Source organism: Leucoraja erinacea, unplaced genomic scaffold (genome assembly GCF_028641065.1).
Source record: "Leucoraja erinacea ecotype New England unplaced genomic scaffold, Leri_hhj_1 Leri_332S, whole genome shotgun sequence".
Lineage (NCBI taxonomy): Eukaryota > Metazoa > Chordata > Chondrichthyes > Rajiformes > Rajidae > Leucoraja > Leucoraja erinaceus.
In genome coordinates this window covers 52,191-72,920 of record NW_026576233.1, presented here as the reverse complement: position 1 = coordinate 72,920, position 20,730 = coordinate 52,191, and the positions used below count along the sequence as shown (strand labels likewise).

The following is a 20,730-nucleotide window of genomic DNA, read 5'->3' as shown; positions in this document are numbered from 1 at the left end:
TGCAGCTAAAAGTGCAGACTGACAACATGTTGTCAATCCATTCAAAAGAGGGGGAAGAGTATGCACCAGGAAGTAAACTAAATTATTCCTGAAACCATCTACACGGAAAATAATGAATAACATTTCATGCTACATCAGTTTGCAGATTGATGGGTCACATTGCAATTTTTTTTTTTTAAGGGAATTACATGGGATATAGCAAATTTTCAAAAGATTTTACACAAAGATATCAGAAATGTTAAGACATGGTACAATAAAAAAAATGGGAAAGACACAAACTATGAAGCAAAAGTTTAAGACAAGTTTTGTTGATAATTTTGTTTGTTGCTCCTTGAGGTACCAAGGTCTAAGCGGAAGCTCAGAGGGGATAGAGCCTTTTCTGTTGCTGCCCCGGCACTCTGGAACACCTTGCCGCTGCAGATCAGACAGGCCCCTTCACTGTCCATCTTTAAATCCTCCCTAAAAACTCACTTTTATTCACTGGCTTTCGACACTGGCTGAGACATTGTTCCTGTTTTAGTGCTTTTAATGTCTTTTAATTTTTACTGTTTTTATAGTCCTGTCGTCTTAATGGTTTTAGTAGTTTGTAATAACTTTTTGTTGACTTCTCATGTACAGCACTTTGTGGTAACTAATGTTGTCTAAAAGTGCTTTATAAATAAAGTTATTATTATATTATTATAATGGTGTGTCCTCATGTGGGACCACTTGTTATTTGGAATAAATTATTCTAAATAAAAGGGCTCCGACTGGATTTTCTTGAGGTTTACTCCTGGAGCCATTTCCATGACTGGATATGGCTACAAGGCAGTGGAGGTTTTAAATCAGAGTTTTCCCTCTCTTAGATGGACCACCTTCCCAGGCTGACGAGCCCCATCTGCCCGAGACTCGTGGGGGCGGGAGCGTCTACCTTCCCGTGCAGGTCTATAGCACCTGCCCACTGCCCAAGTTACTCTAAGTGATACAATAAAAGTTATACACTAGATCAGGTGAGCATAATGTTCAGCCTGCAGGACATTTCCATCTGGTTATCTTTGCCCAGCAATTAATAGGAGCGCTTGACTCCTTTCTCTGGCTCCCGGTTGCCAAAGACCTGCCCAACACACATCCTTTGCAACATAAATGACTGCCCCGTCCTTCATAACGGAGACAGTGGGAAGTCACACACATAGTCATTGAAAGTGAATGGCAAGAAATATGCATTTTAAAGTCTTCCCTTACCTCACCAGTGCACCTGCTTCTACTAGGACCTCTGAAAAAGCATCCCGAAATATAATCGCATTTTTCCTTTTGCAATTCTGAATAACATCGTTGGCAACATAGAACAGGTTCAATCGATGGGTGATTGAAGCTAAAAAAGGGGGAAACAGAAAGCTTTATTAGTTTGCGGTGGTACTCTGGCAGGTTGGACAAAAGTGCAATATCATTTTCTAATTTACCAAAATTAAATATTCTACACAGTGCAACATCAGCTGCAGAATCATATACGAACATTATGTGGGCATAAAGGGCTGGTGATTGTAAACCAATTTCAATCTTGTAACATTTAAGAAGGAACTGCAGATGCTGGAAAATCAGTGGAGAAAAATGCTGGAGAAACTCAGCGGGTGAGGCATCATCTATGGAGCGAAGGAAATAGGCAACGTTTCAGGACGAAACATTGCCTATTTTCTTCGCTCCATAGATGCTGCCTCACCCGCTGAGTTTCTCCAGCATTTTTGGCTACCTTCAATCTTATAACGTTCAGGGACACAAACACCATTAGGTTTGGCTCCAGGCAATATTTCCAGTAGCAAACTTCCACACCGGATTGTTGCTGTCTAGTTTATTGTCCCGTGTACCGAGGTACAGTGAGAAGCGTTTGTCACGTGCTATCCAGTCAGCAGAAATACAATACATGATTACAATCCAGCCATTTACAGCATACTGGTACATGATAAGGGAATAACGTTTAGTGCAAGGTAAAGCCAGCAAAGTCTGATCAAGGATAGTCAGAGTGTTTAAGAAGGAACTGCTGGAAAAATCGAAGGTAGACAAAAGTGCTGGAGAAACTCAGCGGGTTAGGCAGCATCTATGGAGCGAAGGAATAGGCAATATTTCGGGTCGAGACCCTTCTATAGCACGGCCTTCTTCGGATAGTCCGAGGGCCAACAAAGAGATCGATAGCAGTTCAGTACTGCTCTGTGGTTGTTTCTGCTCCCACCAGTCAAGTGTTTAAGAAGAAACTGCAGATGCTGGAAAAATCGAAGGTAGACAAAAATGCTGGAGAAACTCAGCGGGTGCAGCAGCATCTATGGAGCGAAGGAAATAGGCAACGTTTCGGGCCGAAACCCTTCTTCAAACTCAAGTGATCTTCATAACGGCTCTGGCTCGTTGCAGTTTTTGTGTGGCTTACAAAGTTGAGGTGGTGATCAAATGGCTCTCATCATCAAGATGGACTTAGCAACGGGAGTGCCACTGAATGCCACGGGAGCTGAGCGGACACTCTCTTGATGGAGATGGCCATTTGGGCCGTGATGCAAATGTCACATGCCCCCTACGAGGAGGCCACAAGCCTGGCTTTCTGTCCAGGTGTACAACATGCAGCCAGGGACTGCTTCACTTGTGGATGACATGTGAAGTGAATTGAAAATTCAATCCAGACGGCAAAACTTTGTTCTTTCAACTATTATAGCGAGTACAATAGGAATGAGAACCTGGATGATGTGTTTCCCATTTGTGTCTCAGTGCACAAATATTAGTGTAGGAAGGAACTGCAGATGCTGGTTTAAACCAAGGATAGACACAAAATGCTGGAGTAACTCAGTGGGACAGGCAGCATCTCTGTGAGAAATATTACAATAGCACCAATATTAGCCATGGTTACAAGATTGTAAGTCATAGAGTCTTACAGCATGGAAACAAGCCCTTCGGCCCATCTTGCCCACACCAGCCAACATGCAAAAACTAATTTATATCAGAGTTGACGTGGATAAGCTTTTTCCATTGAGAGTGGGGAAGATTCAAACAAGAGGACATGATTTGAGAATTAAGGGACAGAAGTTTAGGGGCAACATGAGGGGGAACTTCTTTACTCAGAGTGTGGTAGCTGTGTAGAATGAGCTTCCAGTGGAAGTGGTGGAGGAAGGTTCGATTTTATCATTTAAAAATAAATTGGATAGGTATATGGACGGGAAAGGAATGGAGGGTTATGGTCTGAGTGCAAGTAGAAGGGACTAGGTGAGAGTAAGCGTTCGGCATGGTCTAGAAGGGCCGAGATGGCCTGTTTCCGTGCTGTCATTGTTATATGGTTGTATGGAGTGCACCCGATATGAAAACGATATTCTTCACAATGCTGTTGTACCACGCTGAAGTCTCCTTCTGATGCTGATCATACGAGTTAAAAAAAATTCTTCTTGAGAATCAAACCAAGAGCTCATGTCTATATGGGTAATGTCCACATTGGGCCTGTACACCTACTCTTGTAAAAAGAATAACACTGCAACTGCTAACTGTACACAAGGTTTAACCATATAACCATATAACAATTACAGCACGGAAACAGGCCATCTCGGCCCTTCTAGTCCGTGCCGAACACGTAATCTCTCCTAGTCCCATATACCTGCGCTCAGACCATAACCCTCCATTCCCTTCCCATCCATATAACTATCCAATTTATTTTTAAATGATAAAAACGAACCTGCCTCCACCACCTTCACTGGAAGCTCATTCCACACAGCTACCACTCTGAGTAAAGAAGTTCCCCCTCATGTTACCCCTAAACTTCAGTCCCTTAATTCTCAAGTCATGTCCCCTTGTTTGAATCTTCCCTACTCTCAGTGGGAAAAGCTTTTCCACATCAACTCTGTCTATCCCTCTCATCATTTTAAAAACGTCTATCAAGTCCCCCCTTAACCTTCTGCGCTCCAAAGAATAAAGCCCTAACTTGTTCAACCTTTCTCTGTAACTTAGTTGCTGAAACCCAGGCAACATTCTAGTAAATCTTTGTTGCATGTGCTTTTAATTCATCTCCTCAAATGCTCCAATACCATCACCACCAACATACCTGCAACTCCTGGGTAGTGAGGTAGAGTGAGGACCTGCAGTCTCGGTCGTAAATTTTACTCAAATTGTATTTACATTCATTCTCAATCCCAAACTTATGGGCCTGTCCCACTTATGCGACTTTTTCGGCGACTGCCGGCACCCGTCACGGGTCGCTACAGGTCGCCGAAAATGTTCAACATGTTGAAAATCCAGAGCAAGGTACGACTCTTTGGGCGACTACTCACGACCATACAGGCTTCACCCCGCGACATGTCGCCTGTATGGTCTCCTCAGTCGCCCAAAGAGTCGTAGCGGCTTTCTGGTCGCCGCTGAATTTTCAACATGTTGAACATTTTCGCCGACCTGCAACGACCTACGACGGGTGCCGACAGTCTCCGAAGAAGTCGCGTAAGTGGGACAGGCCCTTAAGTTAAAGAGGTTTATTTCACAGCAGAAAAATCGGTCAAAGCAGGATCAAGGAGTCTTAAAATACAGACTGGAATACATTACATGTTCAGCCTATGCCCGAGGGTTAAGGATATTGTTTTAATGATGAACTAGTATGGACCATTGTCTTAAACATTTTTGGTAACTTCTGAAATTATTTTTATTAAACCAACGGTAGACAAAAATGCTGGAGAAACTCAGTGGGTGAGGCAGCATCTATGGAGCAAAGGAATAGGTGACGTTTCATGTCGAGACCTATTCCTTCGCTCCATAGACGCTGCCTCACCCGCTGAGTTTCTCCAGCATTTTTGTCTACCTTCGATTTTTCCAGCATCTGCAGTTCTTTCTTAAACATTTATTAAACCAACATCCACTTCACAGGTTGTGAAACATTTTTATTCCTTAATGCCTCTCCATCATTCTTTTCTACAGTTACAAATTGATAGCGGGCTTGTCACCTCCAATATCTAAATCTTTTACACCAGCAGTCTGCAAACTGTAAAAAGACATTCCAGCACAGTTCAATCCTGCGTAGGAGCAATTGAATAATGAGCAAGGACATTTTTGTTGCTTTTCCCTTAGTAATCTCAAGGGCCGACTGTTATAGTTTCATCATTTTGTTATGAAAATCAAGCTGAGGGATCATTTGCTTTCACGAGCGTAGAAGGGATGCTAATAGGAGCATCAGCCATAAGCTAACCAACACAGAAGTGCATGTATGCCAAACAGCAAATAACAAGCAATGTAAACAATGAGCCCATCTCATTGCCAACAAATCTGATCAAAGTTCTACATTTTACATAAAGTCCAGAACCAGGGGCCACACAGTCTTAGAATAAAGGGGAGGCCATTTAAGACCGGGGTGAGAAAAAACGTTTTCAACCAGAGAGTTGTGAATTTGTGGAATTCCCTGCTACAGAGGGCAGTGGAGGCCAAATCACTGGATGGATTTAAGAGAGAGTTAGATAGAGCTCTGGGGGCTAGTTGAATCAAGGGATATGGGGAGAGAGAAGGCAGGCACAGGTTATTGATTGGGGACGGTCAGCCATGATCACAATGAATGGCGGTGCTGGCTCGAAGGGCAGAATGGCCTCCTCCTGCACCTATTTTCTATGTTTCTATTCCTATCACATCCACGAGTCACGATGGGTGGTGGAAGATTAATTGAAACCTCAGAAACTGATCTTGAAGCTTAGAAGATTCTGAGATGTCTTGATAAGAGGGACATGGAGAGGATGTTTCCTTATGTGACAGAATTTAAAGCAGGAACCACATTTAAAAACTAAGGAATTACCTGTTGGGGAAACTCTCAAAGGGTGGTGGAAGCAGAGTGTTTTAAGAGGTTGATAGATACTTAATGTGCAAGGGAGAAAAAAGATTAACTGGCAGCTGGCATTGCAGAATTAAGGTGACGATAATGATTTAATTCAATGGCAGTGCAGGCAATTCCTGCTCATGATGCATGTGTTAGTAACAGCCTTTGGGAAGAGAGGACTCTAAAACCATCCACAATGCGTATTAAAGGCAGCTGCAACCAGCCTAAGGTGCCCAGTGGATGACCCATCTCAAGCTTTGTCCATAAACCTCCATTACCACAGAAGCTCACCCCCAGCTAATTGATACACCCTAACTAATGCCAAGAAATGGCTGAGGGCCTCATATATGAAAAAGCTGTGGAATCAGTCTTCCAGGCTGTAGTCATAAAGACCTGAACTTCAGGACCATCCACTCCCCTCACCAAAGGTAGACACAAATGCTGGAGAAACTCAGCGGGCGAGGCAGCATCTATGGAGCGAAGGAATAAACCCAGCACTTCAACTCCCCCTCCCATTCCGAATACGACCTTTCTGTCCTGGGCCTCCTCCATGGCCAGAGTGAGTCCCATGGCAAATTGGAGGAGCAGCACCTCATATTTTGCTTGGGCAGTTAATACCCCAGCGGTATGAACATTGACTTCTCCAATTTCAGGTAGTCCCTGCTTTCTCCCTCCTTCCCCTCCCCTTCCCAGCTCTCCCACAGCCCACTGTCTCTGCCTCTTCCTTTCTTCTTCCCGCCCCCCTCCCCCCACACCTCCACATCAGTCTGAAGAAGGGTCTCGACCCAACACATCACCTATTCCTGTGCTCCATTTTGTCTACCTTCGATTTTTCCAGCATCTGCAGTTCTTTCTTTAACCACTTCCCCTCACCAAGCTGTTTTAGTAGATACAACTACTATCCATCAATGTGAAAAATGCCCAGGTGTGTTCTGTCAACACCAAGCAGGACCAATCCAATTAGACTAGATAACATCTAAATACTATTGTGTTAATCAACAAAGCAGTGCACAATTATTTGGCAGTATATACAGTGGAACTGTACGCTATTTTGATGGCAGTTCGGTGGATGGAACAGGTGCAACCATGTAAAGTAGTAATATGTAGCGACTCGTTATTCCATGGTGAATATCTGCAATCCAGAGTATTGGGTCTGGTGCATCCCATAGGCGGCCTGACTTTGTTTATCAAATCCTGCTACTATTAAGCCAAATGACAAGGAGGGGCAGTGACGTGACGTGACTTTGTTGTGGGTCCCAGCACACATTGGTGTTCTAGGGAATGAAAAGGTGGATAAATTGGTAAAGGAGGCTGTAAAAAACAGAAACATAGAGGTAAACTTACAACTATCCAAATCTGAAGGAAAACACATTGTGTGGAAGAAAATAAATCAGGAATGGCAACAATACTGGGAACAGGAGACAAAGGGGAGACACCTCTATTCGCTACAAAACAGAGTGGGCATTACAGCAAGAAGAGGGGGGGACAGGTAGTATTAACAAGATTGAGGATAGGACACACTCACCTGAACAACACATTAAAAATATTGGGAAAACACCCTACTGGGCTGTGTGAGGAATGCCATCAACCAGAACCGGTTCAGCATGCCCTAGTTGCATGTAGGAGATATGGGACAGAAAGAGGATTGATGATCATTGAAATGAGGAAAATTGGATTGACAGAAATATCAGTAAAGAACATTCTAGAGTGTGGAGGGAAAGGAAAAGGAATAAAGTTGTTGTTTGATTTCTTGAGGGCCTCTGGGCTTATAAAAAGGATCTAATATAAAGACGTGAGTACTGTGGAATGAAGCCAGAAGGTGGCAGCAATGCAACATTGCGGATGCCGGCTGCCGTAAAACTCCACAGAAGAAGAAGAACAAAGCAGTGCAAGGTTTCATCAGCAATGCCCTATTCGGATTTCACCAGGATCAATCTGCTCCAGACTTCATCATAGCCTCAGTCAGAATAGACACAAAATGCTGGAATATCTCAACGGGTCAGGCAGCATCTCTGGAGAGAAGGATTGGATGACGTTTCGGGTCGAGACCCTTCTTCAGACTGATGGGGCTGTCCCACTGTACGAGTTCATTCAAGAGTTCTCCCGAGTTTCCCTGGATTCGAACTCAGAGAATTACGGTAATAGCCACTCGTAGGTACTCAGGGCTCTCGTATACATTTTTAAACAAGTTGAAAAATCTTCACCTCTTCCCGAGCTTACCCGAAAGCTGCCGTTAGCGTTACGAACCGTTAAGAGACGTCCCGAGCTCCGACGTACCCGCTACGTACATTCTACGTGCTTACCACGAGTTTTATTTTTTTTTAAGCTCGGGAGAGCTCTTGAATTAGCTTGTACAGTGGGACAGGGCCATGAGTGTCAGGGGTGAGGGAAATTAGAGATGTAGAAGGGTTTAGTCAGAATGGGTTGTATTTCAAAAGCAAAGTGAGATATTGCTAAAGACAGTTTTTAACCTTGTGACAATGATGAAACTTGGTAAAACTGAAGGCAATGAGCAACGAGGATCAAGGGCACCAACGTCTGGAGGGTGATTGTGACTGATGGGAGGACAATTATCCCGGTCTCAGCACATTACTGCATCGTTCCACAAGGCAAGAGTCCCTGACCCAACCACTTTCAGCTGCTTCACCAATTACCTTACTTCCATTGGAATGTTAGATGTGGAGAAGTTCACTGACGTTTGTGCAAAGATCACTTTCAGTAACAACTCCTCGGTAAAGGAACCAGTTCACACATGTGCCCAGGGAGATCCAGACAACATTCAGGCTTGGTGGAAAGTGATGCCCCTGTCCCACTTAGGAAACCTGAATGGAAACCTCTGGAGACTATGCGCCCCACCCAAGGTTTCCGTGCGGTTCCCGGAGGTTGCAGGTGGTGGAAGCAGGTAGGGAGACTGACAAAAACCTCCGGGAGTCGCACGGAAACCTTGGGCGGGGCAGAAAGTCTCCAGAGGTTTCCGTTCAGGTTTCCTAAGTGGGACAGGGGCATAACATTTGCACTGTACAAGAGGCAAACAAATGACTGCCGCTAACAAGAGAGAGTCTAACCGCCTGGACATGACGTTCAATAGCACTCCCATTGCCGAGTTCCCCACATAAATCCAGGGGGAGGTAGTGCCCACATTTCATCAGAAACTTAATTGGATCAACCACATAAATCGTGACTGCAAGGCTAGATTAGAACCTGGGTACAATGCAATGAGTGACCTTGTGTCCTGATGTCCGTAAGCCCTTGCACAACCTACATAGAAACATAAAAAATAGGTGCAGGAGTAGAGGCCATTCGGCCCTTTGAGCCTGCACTGCCATTCAAAATGATCATGGCTGATCATCCAAGAGTTCAGGTAGTCAAAAGTACTGGGGAAACTCAGCGGGTGCGGCAGCATCTATAGAGCGAAGGAAATAGGCAACGTTTCGGCACGAAACGTTGCCTATTTCCTTCGCTCCATAGATGCTGCCGCACCTGCTGAGTTTCTCCAGCACTTTTGTCTACCTTCGATTTTCCAGCATCTGCAGTTCCTTCTTAAACACATGTCAGTGCAGCACCAGACTCTTTAATTCAGCAAGCTGGAAACAATATTGTGCTTCTCCAACAGTTTATTTAACTCATTTTCGCAATATAATTTAGTGAAAATTAGATCCAAGTTTTAAACAATTTTTATTCACGTTTGGCCCCACAGACATGCCAGTAAAGTCATGCATCAACTACGGGCTGAAAAAATAAATCAAAAAGGTTTCGACCCGAAACGTTGCCTATTTCCTTCGCTACATAGATGCTGCCTCACCCGCTGAGTTTCTCCAACATTTTTGTCTACTTTCAGTTTATATAGATGACTTTTCTCTTATAAGCTGTTTCGCAGCTTTTAAGAAGGCAAGGCAGTGCCTTTACCACCTCAGGCAGCTGAGGAAATTCAGAGCCTCACCGAGGATCCTTCAGTGCTTCTACTCTGGGGCTGTAGGAAACATCTTGTCCGGCAACATCTCAATCTGGTTTGGGAACAGCTCTGCCCAGGACAGGAAGGCTCTGCAGAGAGTAGTGCGTTCGGCCGAACGCACTATGGGAACTAAACTCGCCCCCCTGCATGACCTATACACCAGCAGGTACAGATCCAGAGCCAGCAACATAATGAAGGACCCCTACCACCCCAGCAACAGACTGTTCCAGCTGCTACGGTCAGGCAAACGCCTCCGCTGTCACGCTGTGAAAACAGAGAGGAAGAGACGGAGTTTCTTCCCACAGGCCATCAGGAATAGAAACATAGACAATAGGTGCAGGAGTAGAGGCCATTCAGCCCTTCGAGCCTGCACCGCCATTCAATTTGATCATGGCTGATCATCCAACTCAGTATCCTGTACCTGCCTTCTCTCCATTCCCCTGACCCTTTAGCCACAAGGGCCACATCTAACTCCCTCTTAAATCTAGCCAATGAACTGTGGCCTCAACTACATTCTGCAGCAGAGAATTCCACAGATTTACCACTCTGTGTAAAAAATGATTTTCTCATCTCGGTCCTAAAAGACTTCTCTCTTATCCTTAAAGTGACCCCTTGTTCTGGACTTCCTCAACATCGGGAATAATCTTTCTGCATCTAGCCTGTCCAACCCCTTAAGAATTTTGTAAGTTTCTATAAGATCCCCCCTCAATCTTCTAAATTCTAGCGAGTACAAGCCGAGTCTATCCAGTCTTTCTTCATATGAAAGTCCTGCCAACCCAGGAATCAGTCTGGTGAACCTGCACTGTACTCCCTCTATGGCAAGAATGTCTTTCCTCAGATTAGGAGAGCAAAACTGTACGCAATACTCCAGGTGTGGTCTCACCAAGACCCTGTACAACTGCAGTAGAACCTCCCTGCCCCTATACTCATATCCCTCAAATGAAGTTTGAAAGAAACAGAAAAAGAAGCAACAGAAGAAGTACAAGGTATGGGCTAACATAAAATCACTAAGTGAATAGTAGACAAAAATGCTGGAGAAACTCAGCGGGTGAGTGAGGCAGCATCTATGGAGCGAAGGAATAGGCGACGTTTCGGGTCAAGACCAGAAGTGAATGTTATGTTTTATGTTAAATTTCTTTATAATGTTATGTTGTATTCTTATTAATGTGCTGCAATGGCAACTCGAATTTCACTACACCAATTGGTGTATGTGACAATAAATGAACCTTTGAATGGTAGCGTATTAGAAAACCTTTGCATAATAAGATATGAAACCTTACTTTGTTTGTGCATGGATGCACATCAACCAACATAGTTTAAAAATATTAGTATTTTCCCCATGAACGTAAATGTCCAGCGACATCTGGCTGTACATGCTGACAGTATCTTTACTTTGTACAAATGTTATCATGGCAATCAGAGTTATACAGCATGGAAATGGGCTTTTCAGCTCAGCCCCTCCATGTCGACCAAGATCTTTTATCTGTGGGAGTCCCATTAGCCTTCATTCTACCCTTTTCTATCCATGAACTTCTTCAGATGTCATTTAAACATTTTACCTCTTGCCACCTCAGCAGCTTGCTCTGGTCGCTCGTTCATGTACATGCCAAAGATCCTATAGATAGACGACTAAATGCAATGGGCTGACGTGTAATACGGAAAGTGGGCCTTTTCTTCATGCATTTCAGTAACCCAACCCAACTTTGGTTATCCCTCTCGCAGTGTAATCAACGTTGCGGGGGAACAGTTTGTATTAATAAATTATAATTCTGGTATAATAATTCTTATAATGAGGAGAAGATTTTTGCCAAAGAACTTTGATTTTTACGAGGATGTTTCCATAACCGGCTTCCGTCTCCGCACTAGTATCTATGACGGGATCTTTGGTGCGGAGACGGAAGCCGGTTACGGAAATGGGGCCGAAAATTACCCACGAATCTGCCCATGACCGTACTACGTCTTTTTCGTCGAGTGGTTTATCTTGCTCGCTGTACGATCTTTGGTATACGCCACCCTTACTGAGTGTAATTAGAGCTTCAATACTGCAAGCTTGCCTGGCACGGACTGATTTGGTTATCTTCTCCAGGGGGCGCAGATCCTGGGGGGGGGGGGGGGAACATGTGTGGTGTGTGTGTGTGTGTGTGTGTGTGTGTGTGTGTGTGTGTGTGTGTGTGTGTGTGTGTGTGTGTGTGTGTGTGTGTGTGTGTGTGTGTGTGTGTGTGTGTGTGTGTGTGTGTGTGTGTGTGTGTGTGTGTGTGTGTGTGTGTGTGTGTGTGTGTGTGTGTGTGTGTGTGCCGCTTCGAGAGGTGGGGGACAACCCCCCCCCCCAATGTTTTGTAACCCGACTTCATCAGACGCTTTCTAAGGACTGAATCGGCCAGTTCACTGGGCCTTTCAGCACCCGGCGGGGCTTAAAATCAAACTGCTGCTTCGAGGTGATCGAGGCTCCTGATGTTGAAGCCCCCGCCAGCCGTTGAAATACCCCATGAACGGGCCGATTCAAGCCCCACGATTCGGGGCGGACAAAGCTGCTGTTGCTGGAGTTCGGAGTCGGTCACCAACCAGGTCTGCTCCCGATATTACCGTCCACAGGGCCCATGGCCGAAACCTCGCATGTGTGAGTGCGTGTGTGTGTGGCCGCCAAGCAATTGTGTCCCCCGCAATTTTTGATAGCGATTTCCGTGCCTGATCTTTTCAGTGGATCTGGAGGATTTTCCCAGGACGGACGGCACAGTATTTTTTACCAGTGCCTTTAGATGCCTGCTGAAGACAATTTGTGTCTCAGAAGTATACAAGGCAGGCATCATAGATATTGGGTTTTGCACATGTTAACGACAAAACCTTCTCAGTGAAGACCAGGTTCATCATTGCCCCCAACACTTTTATCAATCTTCCTTGCTGCAACAAACATCCCATAACAGTGTGCCAATCTGCAGAATTAAGGGGAAACGGTTCAACATACTGCAACAATGCTCTGGAACCCAGGTTACCCAAGATTCAGTGGTCAAGCTGCAATGAGATGTTTGCATTTGTACATAGTCGGAAGAATAGCTCCAAACCATTATACATTCCCTCACTGAAATACAAGAGAATGGGCCTTACATTTTAACACGTCTGTTTTCCTTACATTCAACATCTGTGGGACAGCAGTCCCCTCTACCAACCTGCCCCAGCTGCATCACAACAAGTACACTTCTCGTTGACCCCTCAGAAATAAGGATCATCTACCATATCCCAGGAACTACTGTCAGTGAAGGTTGACATTGATAATGAAATTTGCGGTCACTCTCAATGTGTTTGTCATTTGATGAAATGTGTATTTGAAACATAGTCCTGGCACAAACCCATGGTTTGTTTTAAAGGCCGATGCATTGGAACAAGTGGCATAATGTAAAGCCTCAGACCTGAAAAAAAAACTTGCATTGCTCAGTAATTTAAACAAAGTTTCATGTGGTAAGACTGAAACAAACCTTAAAATGTTTTCTTCAAAGAAAGGTTTGTGCTGGGCTGATAATCTTCCAAAATGCTTTGTTTTTAGTGGAAATCATGTAGAGTTTGAAATGCTTGCTAACTTCTCAATTTGACACAAATTAGACACACACACACCATATAACAATTACAGCACGGAAACAGGCCATCTCGGCCCTACAAGTCCGTGCCGAACAATTATTCTCCCCTAGTCCCATCTACCTGCACCCATCCGGTAGGCGGTGCGACTCTGGCCAGCAGCGGCCTCTGCAGCCTGTCCGCGTTTTTATTATTTTTTGTCTATGTTTATATGTAGTTTTTGTTATTTTTATGTTGGGTGTGTGTGTGTGGGGGGGTGGGGGTGGGGTGGGTGTGGGGGAGGGGGAAACTTTTAAATCTCTCCCTGCACTGGAGACCCGACCTTTTCTCGTCGGGTCTCAGTTGTCGTTGGGGCTGCAACGAGGAGCGGCCTCCAACAGAAGAAGCCGGGGACTCTGGTGCCGACTCACCTCACCGTCGCGGAGCTGGCCGAGACCGGAGCGGGTGGAGCGGTGGAGGAGCGCTGCCGCTGCTGCTGCTGCTGCCGCTGATGCGGAGGCTGCTACTGCGGGTGGGACGGCGGCACCGGGAGCCCGCGGATCCCTGGAGGGAGACCGCTTTTCAGGGCTCCTGCAACGGCGACTTCTCCCGCCCGAGTTGCGGGGTCGAAGAGCTCCTGGAGCGGGGCCAGACATCACCGCCCCGCGCGGCTCGGAATGGCCGCGGGACTCTGCGAGCGCACACCGGGGTCTCTAACACCAAGACCCGGTGTGCGACCTCGCACCACCCGGCGTGGCTTTAATGGCCGCGGGACCATCGCAGCCGGGGGCTTTGACTTTGACTCTGACATCGGGGGGGGGGGGGGAAGGGTGCAGGGGAGAGATAAGTTTTTTTTGGCCTTCCATCACAGCTATGTGATGGATGTTTATGTAAAATGTAAATTTATGTTGTGTCTGGGGTCTATTTGTGTGTAATGTATGGATGCAGAAACGGCATTTCATTTGGACCTCCAGGGGTCCAAATGACAATTAAATAGACTATTGACTATTGACCGTAACCCTCCATTCCTTTCCCATCCATATACATATCCAATTTATTTTTAAATGATAAAATCGAACCTGCCTCCATCACTTCCACTGGAAGCTCATTCCACACAGCTACCACTTTCTGAGTAAAGAAGTTCCCCCTCATGTTACCCCTAAACTTCTGTCCCTTAATTCTGAAGTCATGTCCTCTTGTTTGAATCTTCCCTACTCTCAATGGGAAAAGCTTATCCACGTCAACTCTGTCTATCCCTCTCATCATTTTAAAGACCTCTACCAAGTCCCCCCCTTAACCTTCTGCGCTCCAAAGAATAAAGACCTAACTTATTAAACCTTTCTCTGTTTATGTTATATTATATACATATTATATATGTGTGTGTGTATATGGGCTCCAGGACAGTACATCAAATATTCCAACTTATTTTCTGCTCAAGATTAGACAGGAGATTAAAGCGGGCAGATTATCAGCATGAGCTTTTATAATCCACAACACATAAAACACCTTTAGACAGTTAGCTGAATCAAGGAGTGCCTCCCTCTGAACTTGCACACAACTACAACACTACAAAAAAAAAGCCCGACACAATGATAAATTCTTTCAATAATTTTTTTGCAACATTAATGCAAAACGAGTACACGAACTTCCATATAACATGACCTGAAACATCACCTATTTCCTTCGCTCCATAGATGCTGCCTCACCCGCTGAGTTTTTCCAGCATTTTTACCTACCTTCCATATAACATGAGCTTTCTACTGATTTTTTCCAAATCTGTATTTTATTTGAACTAAGTTGTGTTTTCCAATTTCTTTGCACAATTATAACCTTTGCCTTTGAACAAGATCTCATTGCACAATTAACCTTTGGTATTCCTGCTTTGTGTCTCTATCAACCAATGCAAAAGGCTATCTATGTTTAAAAAACAATAAATGATGTAAAACCATTTACATTATATTTCTCAATAGACAATAGACAACAGGTGCAGGAGTAGGCCATTTGGCCCTTCGAGCCAGCACCGCCATTCAATGTGATCATGGCTGATCATCCCCAATCAGTATCCCGTTCCTGCCTTCTCCCCATATCCCCTGACTCCACTATCTTTAAGTGCCCTATCTAGCTCTCTCTTGAAAGCATCCAGAGAACCGGCCTTCACCGCCCTCTGAGGCAGAGAATTCCACAGACTCGCCACTCTCTGGGTGAAAAAGTGTTTCCTCGTCTCCGTACTAAATGGCTTACCCCCTTATTCTTCAACTGCGTGTGGCCCCTGGTTCTGGACTCCCCCAACACCGGGAACATGTTTCCTGCCTCTAGCGTGTCCAAGCCCTTAATAATCTTATATGTTTCAATGTTTCTCACAATGTATGCGCCTGTTTCTAAACCTCTGGTGCAGCAATGTTTGAGAACAAATCTAAACTATCCAGAGCTGTTTCTGATGGGAAGCCAGCCACAAAATTCCAGAGGATGCAGCTATTACAGACATCGCAACGTGTTTAAAGAGATGAGAGAAAAATTTTGGTTTCAGTGAATTTAAATCCGTGTTTAAATAGGCAAAAGTATTTCAGTATAAATAACCACACTTCGACTGCGGGCAAATGAAGCAGACTTACACACTTCTCCCAAAACAATCACAGAAACTAAACCAATTCAACTACAAAATTACACTCCTGTCTCTATAATAAGACAGCATAACTGGTGATTTTAAAGGTTTTTGCTATCATAGAGCACAATCAGGTACAAAAACCAACCAACAGCTTATAGGACGAAGAATTTAAGAAGGAACTGCAGATGCTGGAAAATCAAAGGTGGACAAAAATGTTGGAGAAACTCAGCGGGTGCAGCAGCATCTATGGAGAGAAGGAAATAGGCAACGTTTCGTGCCAAAACGTTGCCTATTTCCCTCGCCCCATAGATGCTGTTGCACCCGCTGAGTTTCTCCAGCATTTTTGTCTACCTAGGATGAAGAATTTATTATATGAAGCTAACTAAACATAATCGCAAGAAAACATATTGAAAATTATCACATTAGTCAAGAACAACAACGAAACATAATTGATCTAGTCTTCACAAATTAATATTGACTACAATCTGCTTTGAAATACTTGGTCTTGTGATCATTGTGCAGCTAGTTCTGCTTAAAGGCATACTGAAGCAGAACAATGCACAACCAACCACAGCCTTCACCTCCACCTGTCAATGACCAGCCTGGGAACAAATTCAAGCTTCAGACAGCTATTTACACGAGGTGTCAAAGGGTTTTCAGAAACTGCAATATTCGATAGAGAAAGGGGGGAAAACACAGTCTGCCTCTTCGATCAACAGAGAAGACAAGCATGTAAGAAACTAGCAACTTCAAGCTTTTGATTTTAGAATTTGCAATATTTTCTTTGCACCTGTACCTCATCATATTTGCAGCCATGCCAATCAACTAGGTTTTGGTGAACAGGTGAGAGCTTTTTATGGTGGGCAGATAATGAGAAGGAGCAAGTTACAAGCTAAATGTGTCGCATTCAACACAGTAAAGTTGAGGAGGAGGAATAATTTGTTCAACAGTATCTGGGCCAAAAGTGGAGAGGAGAATAAGGGAACGGATTAAAACAAGTACACACAGTGATAATACCAAGAGAGAGAAGCCAGCATGAAAAATAGCAGAAGAAACACAAAGACAGTGGAAAGAACACCATTCAGCGAGACTGTTTTGGGCAACAGCTCATGTCTGAATGCGTTTGAACCCTGATCCTGCTATCTCCTGCACATAAGCCCCTTTCTTTTTATCCAAATGTTGTGTTTCTTATCCTAACAATGCCTTCATATTTATTAGTACTCATTTATTTTAAAGATACCTGAAAAGGGTTTTTGTTTATTAAAGCACAATTCAAATTCAAGTTAGTGCTGTTGAAATATCAATTGTAGACAATCAAACACAATATAATAGTTGGTACACAAAAATGCTGGAGAAACTCAGCGGGTGCAGCAGCATCTATGGAGCAAAGGAAATAGGCAACGTTTCGGGCCGAAACCCTTCTTCAGCCCGAAACATTGCCTGTTTCATTCGCTCCATAGATGCTGCTGCACCCGCTGAGTTTCTCCAGCTTTTTTGTGTACCTTCGATTTTCCAACATCTGCAGTTCCTTCTTAAATACAATATAATAGTTTCTGATTCTAATTAAATATAGTTCATCGAGTAACAGAGCTGACAGCAATGAGCCAAGAACATTTCCAATTGAATAGTGAAAGGCCTGGATAGAGTGGGTGTGGTGGATGTTTCCACTAGTGGGAGAGTATTGGACCAGAGCACCGCATCAGAATAAAAGGACGTTCCTTTAGAAAGGAGATGAGAAGGGATATCTTTAGGGTGATGAATCTGTGGAATTCATTACCACAGATGGCTGTGGAGGCCAAGTCATTGGGTATTTTTTTAAAGCAGAAATTGGTAGGTTCTTGATTTGCAAGGGCATCAGGGGTTACGGGGAGAAGGCAGGAGAATGGGGTTGAGTGTGAAAAATAGATCAGCCATGAGTGAACGGCAGAGATTTTGCTCCTGTATCTTATGATCATAGACACATAGAAACTTGATAACACTGGTACCCAATAGAAGTTATTGGACTGTATAACCGATAATGTTTACAGCTATTGTCACTGGTACTGATGAATGTGTATTAGGATAATTAATGAAAATACTAAATAGTTGACTCAATAATAAAGCTAACAACTTGAGGCACAATTATTTCTACAACGTTTTAAATCAAATGAATATTCATAATAAATAAATTTCCGTATCAATGCCAGCAAGGATCAATAATCCTATAGAAAATAATAATGAAAGGCCTTGAGGCCTGAACTCTCAAAGTCATTCATCAATTGAATATACCTCAAAACAAACTCACAGTGGAGCACCATGGAAGTTTAGTTTGATGGGAGCTGGTCAAAAACAAATCTATTTATTTTTTATGTTTAAGAAAGAACTGCAGATGCTGGAGAAATCGAAGGTAGACAAAAATGCTGGAGAAACTCAGCAGGTGAGGCAGCATCTATGGAGCGAAGGAAATAGGTGACGTTTCGGGTCGAGATGGTGAACTTTGGACCGACCCTTCCCATATAATGTCCAATTGTCACTTCAGCCTGCACCCATTCACTGGCAGCATGAACCAGAGAAGGATGAACAATAATTGACTTGTTATTTCAGATGCAAGAACATAAAAAAAGATTTAAACTCACAAGAAAATTAACTTTTCTAATAAAGAAAATCCCTTTAAACCAACCCATCCTGGAGTTCCCACATTCCTTTTAAACGGACTAGGATCCCATTTCCAGCGCTCCCGTTATATTGAAGGAAACCATTTTCTACAATCCATTTGAACTCATCGGGACCTCCACTCCCACATTCTCTTTGAACTCACTTGGACCCCCGTTCACATGCTCCCTTGAAACTTCGTGGAACCCCATTCAGATTCCCACCTACAGAGACAACGAAATGCATTAAGTAATGTAGTAATGCATTGAGGTTCCCACCTCAAGTCGATGGATATTTTTAAAGCGGAGATTGACAGCTTTTTGATTAGCACGGGTGTCTGAGGTTATGGGGAGAAGGCAGAAGAATGGGGTTGAGAGGAAAGATAGATCAGCCATGATTGAATGGCGGAGTAGATTTGATGGGCCGAATGGCCTAATTCTGCTCCTGTAACTTATGAACTCCCTGTAAACTCACTGTAACATGCTTCTTGTCCGCCTTAAACACAGAGGCCAATAAGAGCAATGACCATGAAATTAAATAATTGCTCTTAAATCCCTTTTGGTTTATGTTATCCTTTTCTGTACAAAATGTGCCCCTTTAAAAACATTTGAAGTACATGTACATCTCCGAATACACAGGAATATTATTGACTCCTTTGAATTTGAAGAGTCTTGACCCGAAACGTCACCTATTCCTTCGCTCCACAGATGCTGCCTGACCCGCTGAGTTACTCCAGCATTTTAGTCTACCTTTGAATTTGAAGGTAACTTGCCACCACCTTATCAAAACCAATCAGGGATGAGCAATAACCCTTGCCATTAATGCCCAGTTCTCATTGATGAGAATAAGCTTAATTATTTTCATTTATCACTTGGTGCATCATCACTCTACAATGTTTCCCTGCCCTGGAGGTATTGTTGTCACAGACATTGTCTCCTGTTATATCTCAGAGAGGAAATTGTTGAGTTATGAATCTGAATAACTTGTTACTAAACCAGGTTAAAGCAGCGTATCTCGTCCTGATGCAAATCTCTCCTATTTAATCTATCCAATTCAGTAGAAATCTTGACTTGTTTGCACTGGCATGCATGGATCACTAATTCAGAATAGACCATGGGTCAAATGTTGAACTTTGCCCATTTATTACAATTGGATGCCATACACTTATCCATTATTTTATTCATAATTTTGGACAATGTCCTGGTCTATCACTTGCTCAAAAAGTCACTCATCACCCATACCTTCTCCACCATTGGCTGACTTGACTATAAGCTGATCAAACTGTAACCTCAACACTGCCTTTCTATCAACCCATCCTAACCTTTCACTTCAAGATCAAGAATCAACCATAGCTATGCCTTAAAAATATTCACAGGATCTGCTTCCATCACTCTGAACCAAGGCATATCAACCCCCATTTCATATCCAATTCCTTTAGCAACACAGATGCTCCCCGATTTACGATGCTTCGACTTCCGATATCTAGACTTTACCATCGGCAAATGCTCGGCACAGCAGCGAGTCGCACGTCACTTCTGATCACGTGCCCGACTCTGAAGATGGCTCTCGGCCCAAAACGTCGCCTATTTCCTTCGCTCCATAGATGCTGCCTCACCCACTGAGTTTCTCCAGCATTGTCTCCCGCCGGTCACGTGATCACTTTGTATTAAATGCCTTTTCGACTTGCGATATTTTCGATTTACGATGGGTTTATCAGAACGTAACCCCATGTCGAGGAGCAGTTGTAAATAATATTTGCTTTTCGTATTTCTTGCTGTACCTGCATATTACTTTATGAATCATGTACTTACCTACCAGATGACACTGTATCTCGAAACTCTTTAGGAGATTGAGAGGGGATCTTATAGAAACTTACAAAATTCGATTAAGGGGTTGGACAGGCTAGATGCAGGAAGATTGTTCCCGATGTTGGGGAAGTCCAGGACAAGGGGTCACAGCTTAAGGATAAGGGGGAAATCCTTTAAAACCGAGATGAGGAGAACTTTTTTCACACAGAGAGTGGTGAATCTCTGGAACTCTCTGCCACAGAGGGTAGTTGAGGTCAGTTCATTGGCTATATTTAAGAGGGAGTTAGATGTGGCCCTTGTGGCTAAGGGGATCAGAGGGTATGGAGAGAAGGCAGGTACGGGATACTGAGTTGGATGATCAGCCATGATCATATTGAATGGCGGTGCAGGCTCGAAGGGC

At 43.9% G+C, this 20,730-nt stretch overlaps 1 protein-coding gene across 1 annotated transcript in view; it reads right to left on the bottom strand.

Moving 5' to 3' along the window:
• Positions 1–20,730, bottom strand: part of LOC129693529 (regulation of nuclear pre-mRNA domain-containing protein 2-like) — a 61,871-nt gene that overhangs the window by 30,854 nt on the left and 10,287 nt on the right. Inside the window, 1 exon segment of the mRNA XM_055630338.1 lies at positions 1,222–1,351. Coding sequence (XP_055486313.1) covers positions 1,222–1,351 — 130 coding nt within the window.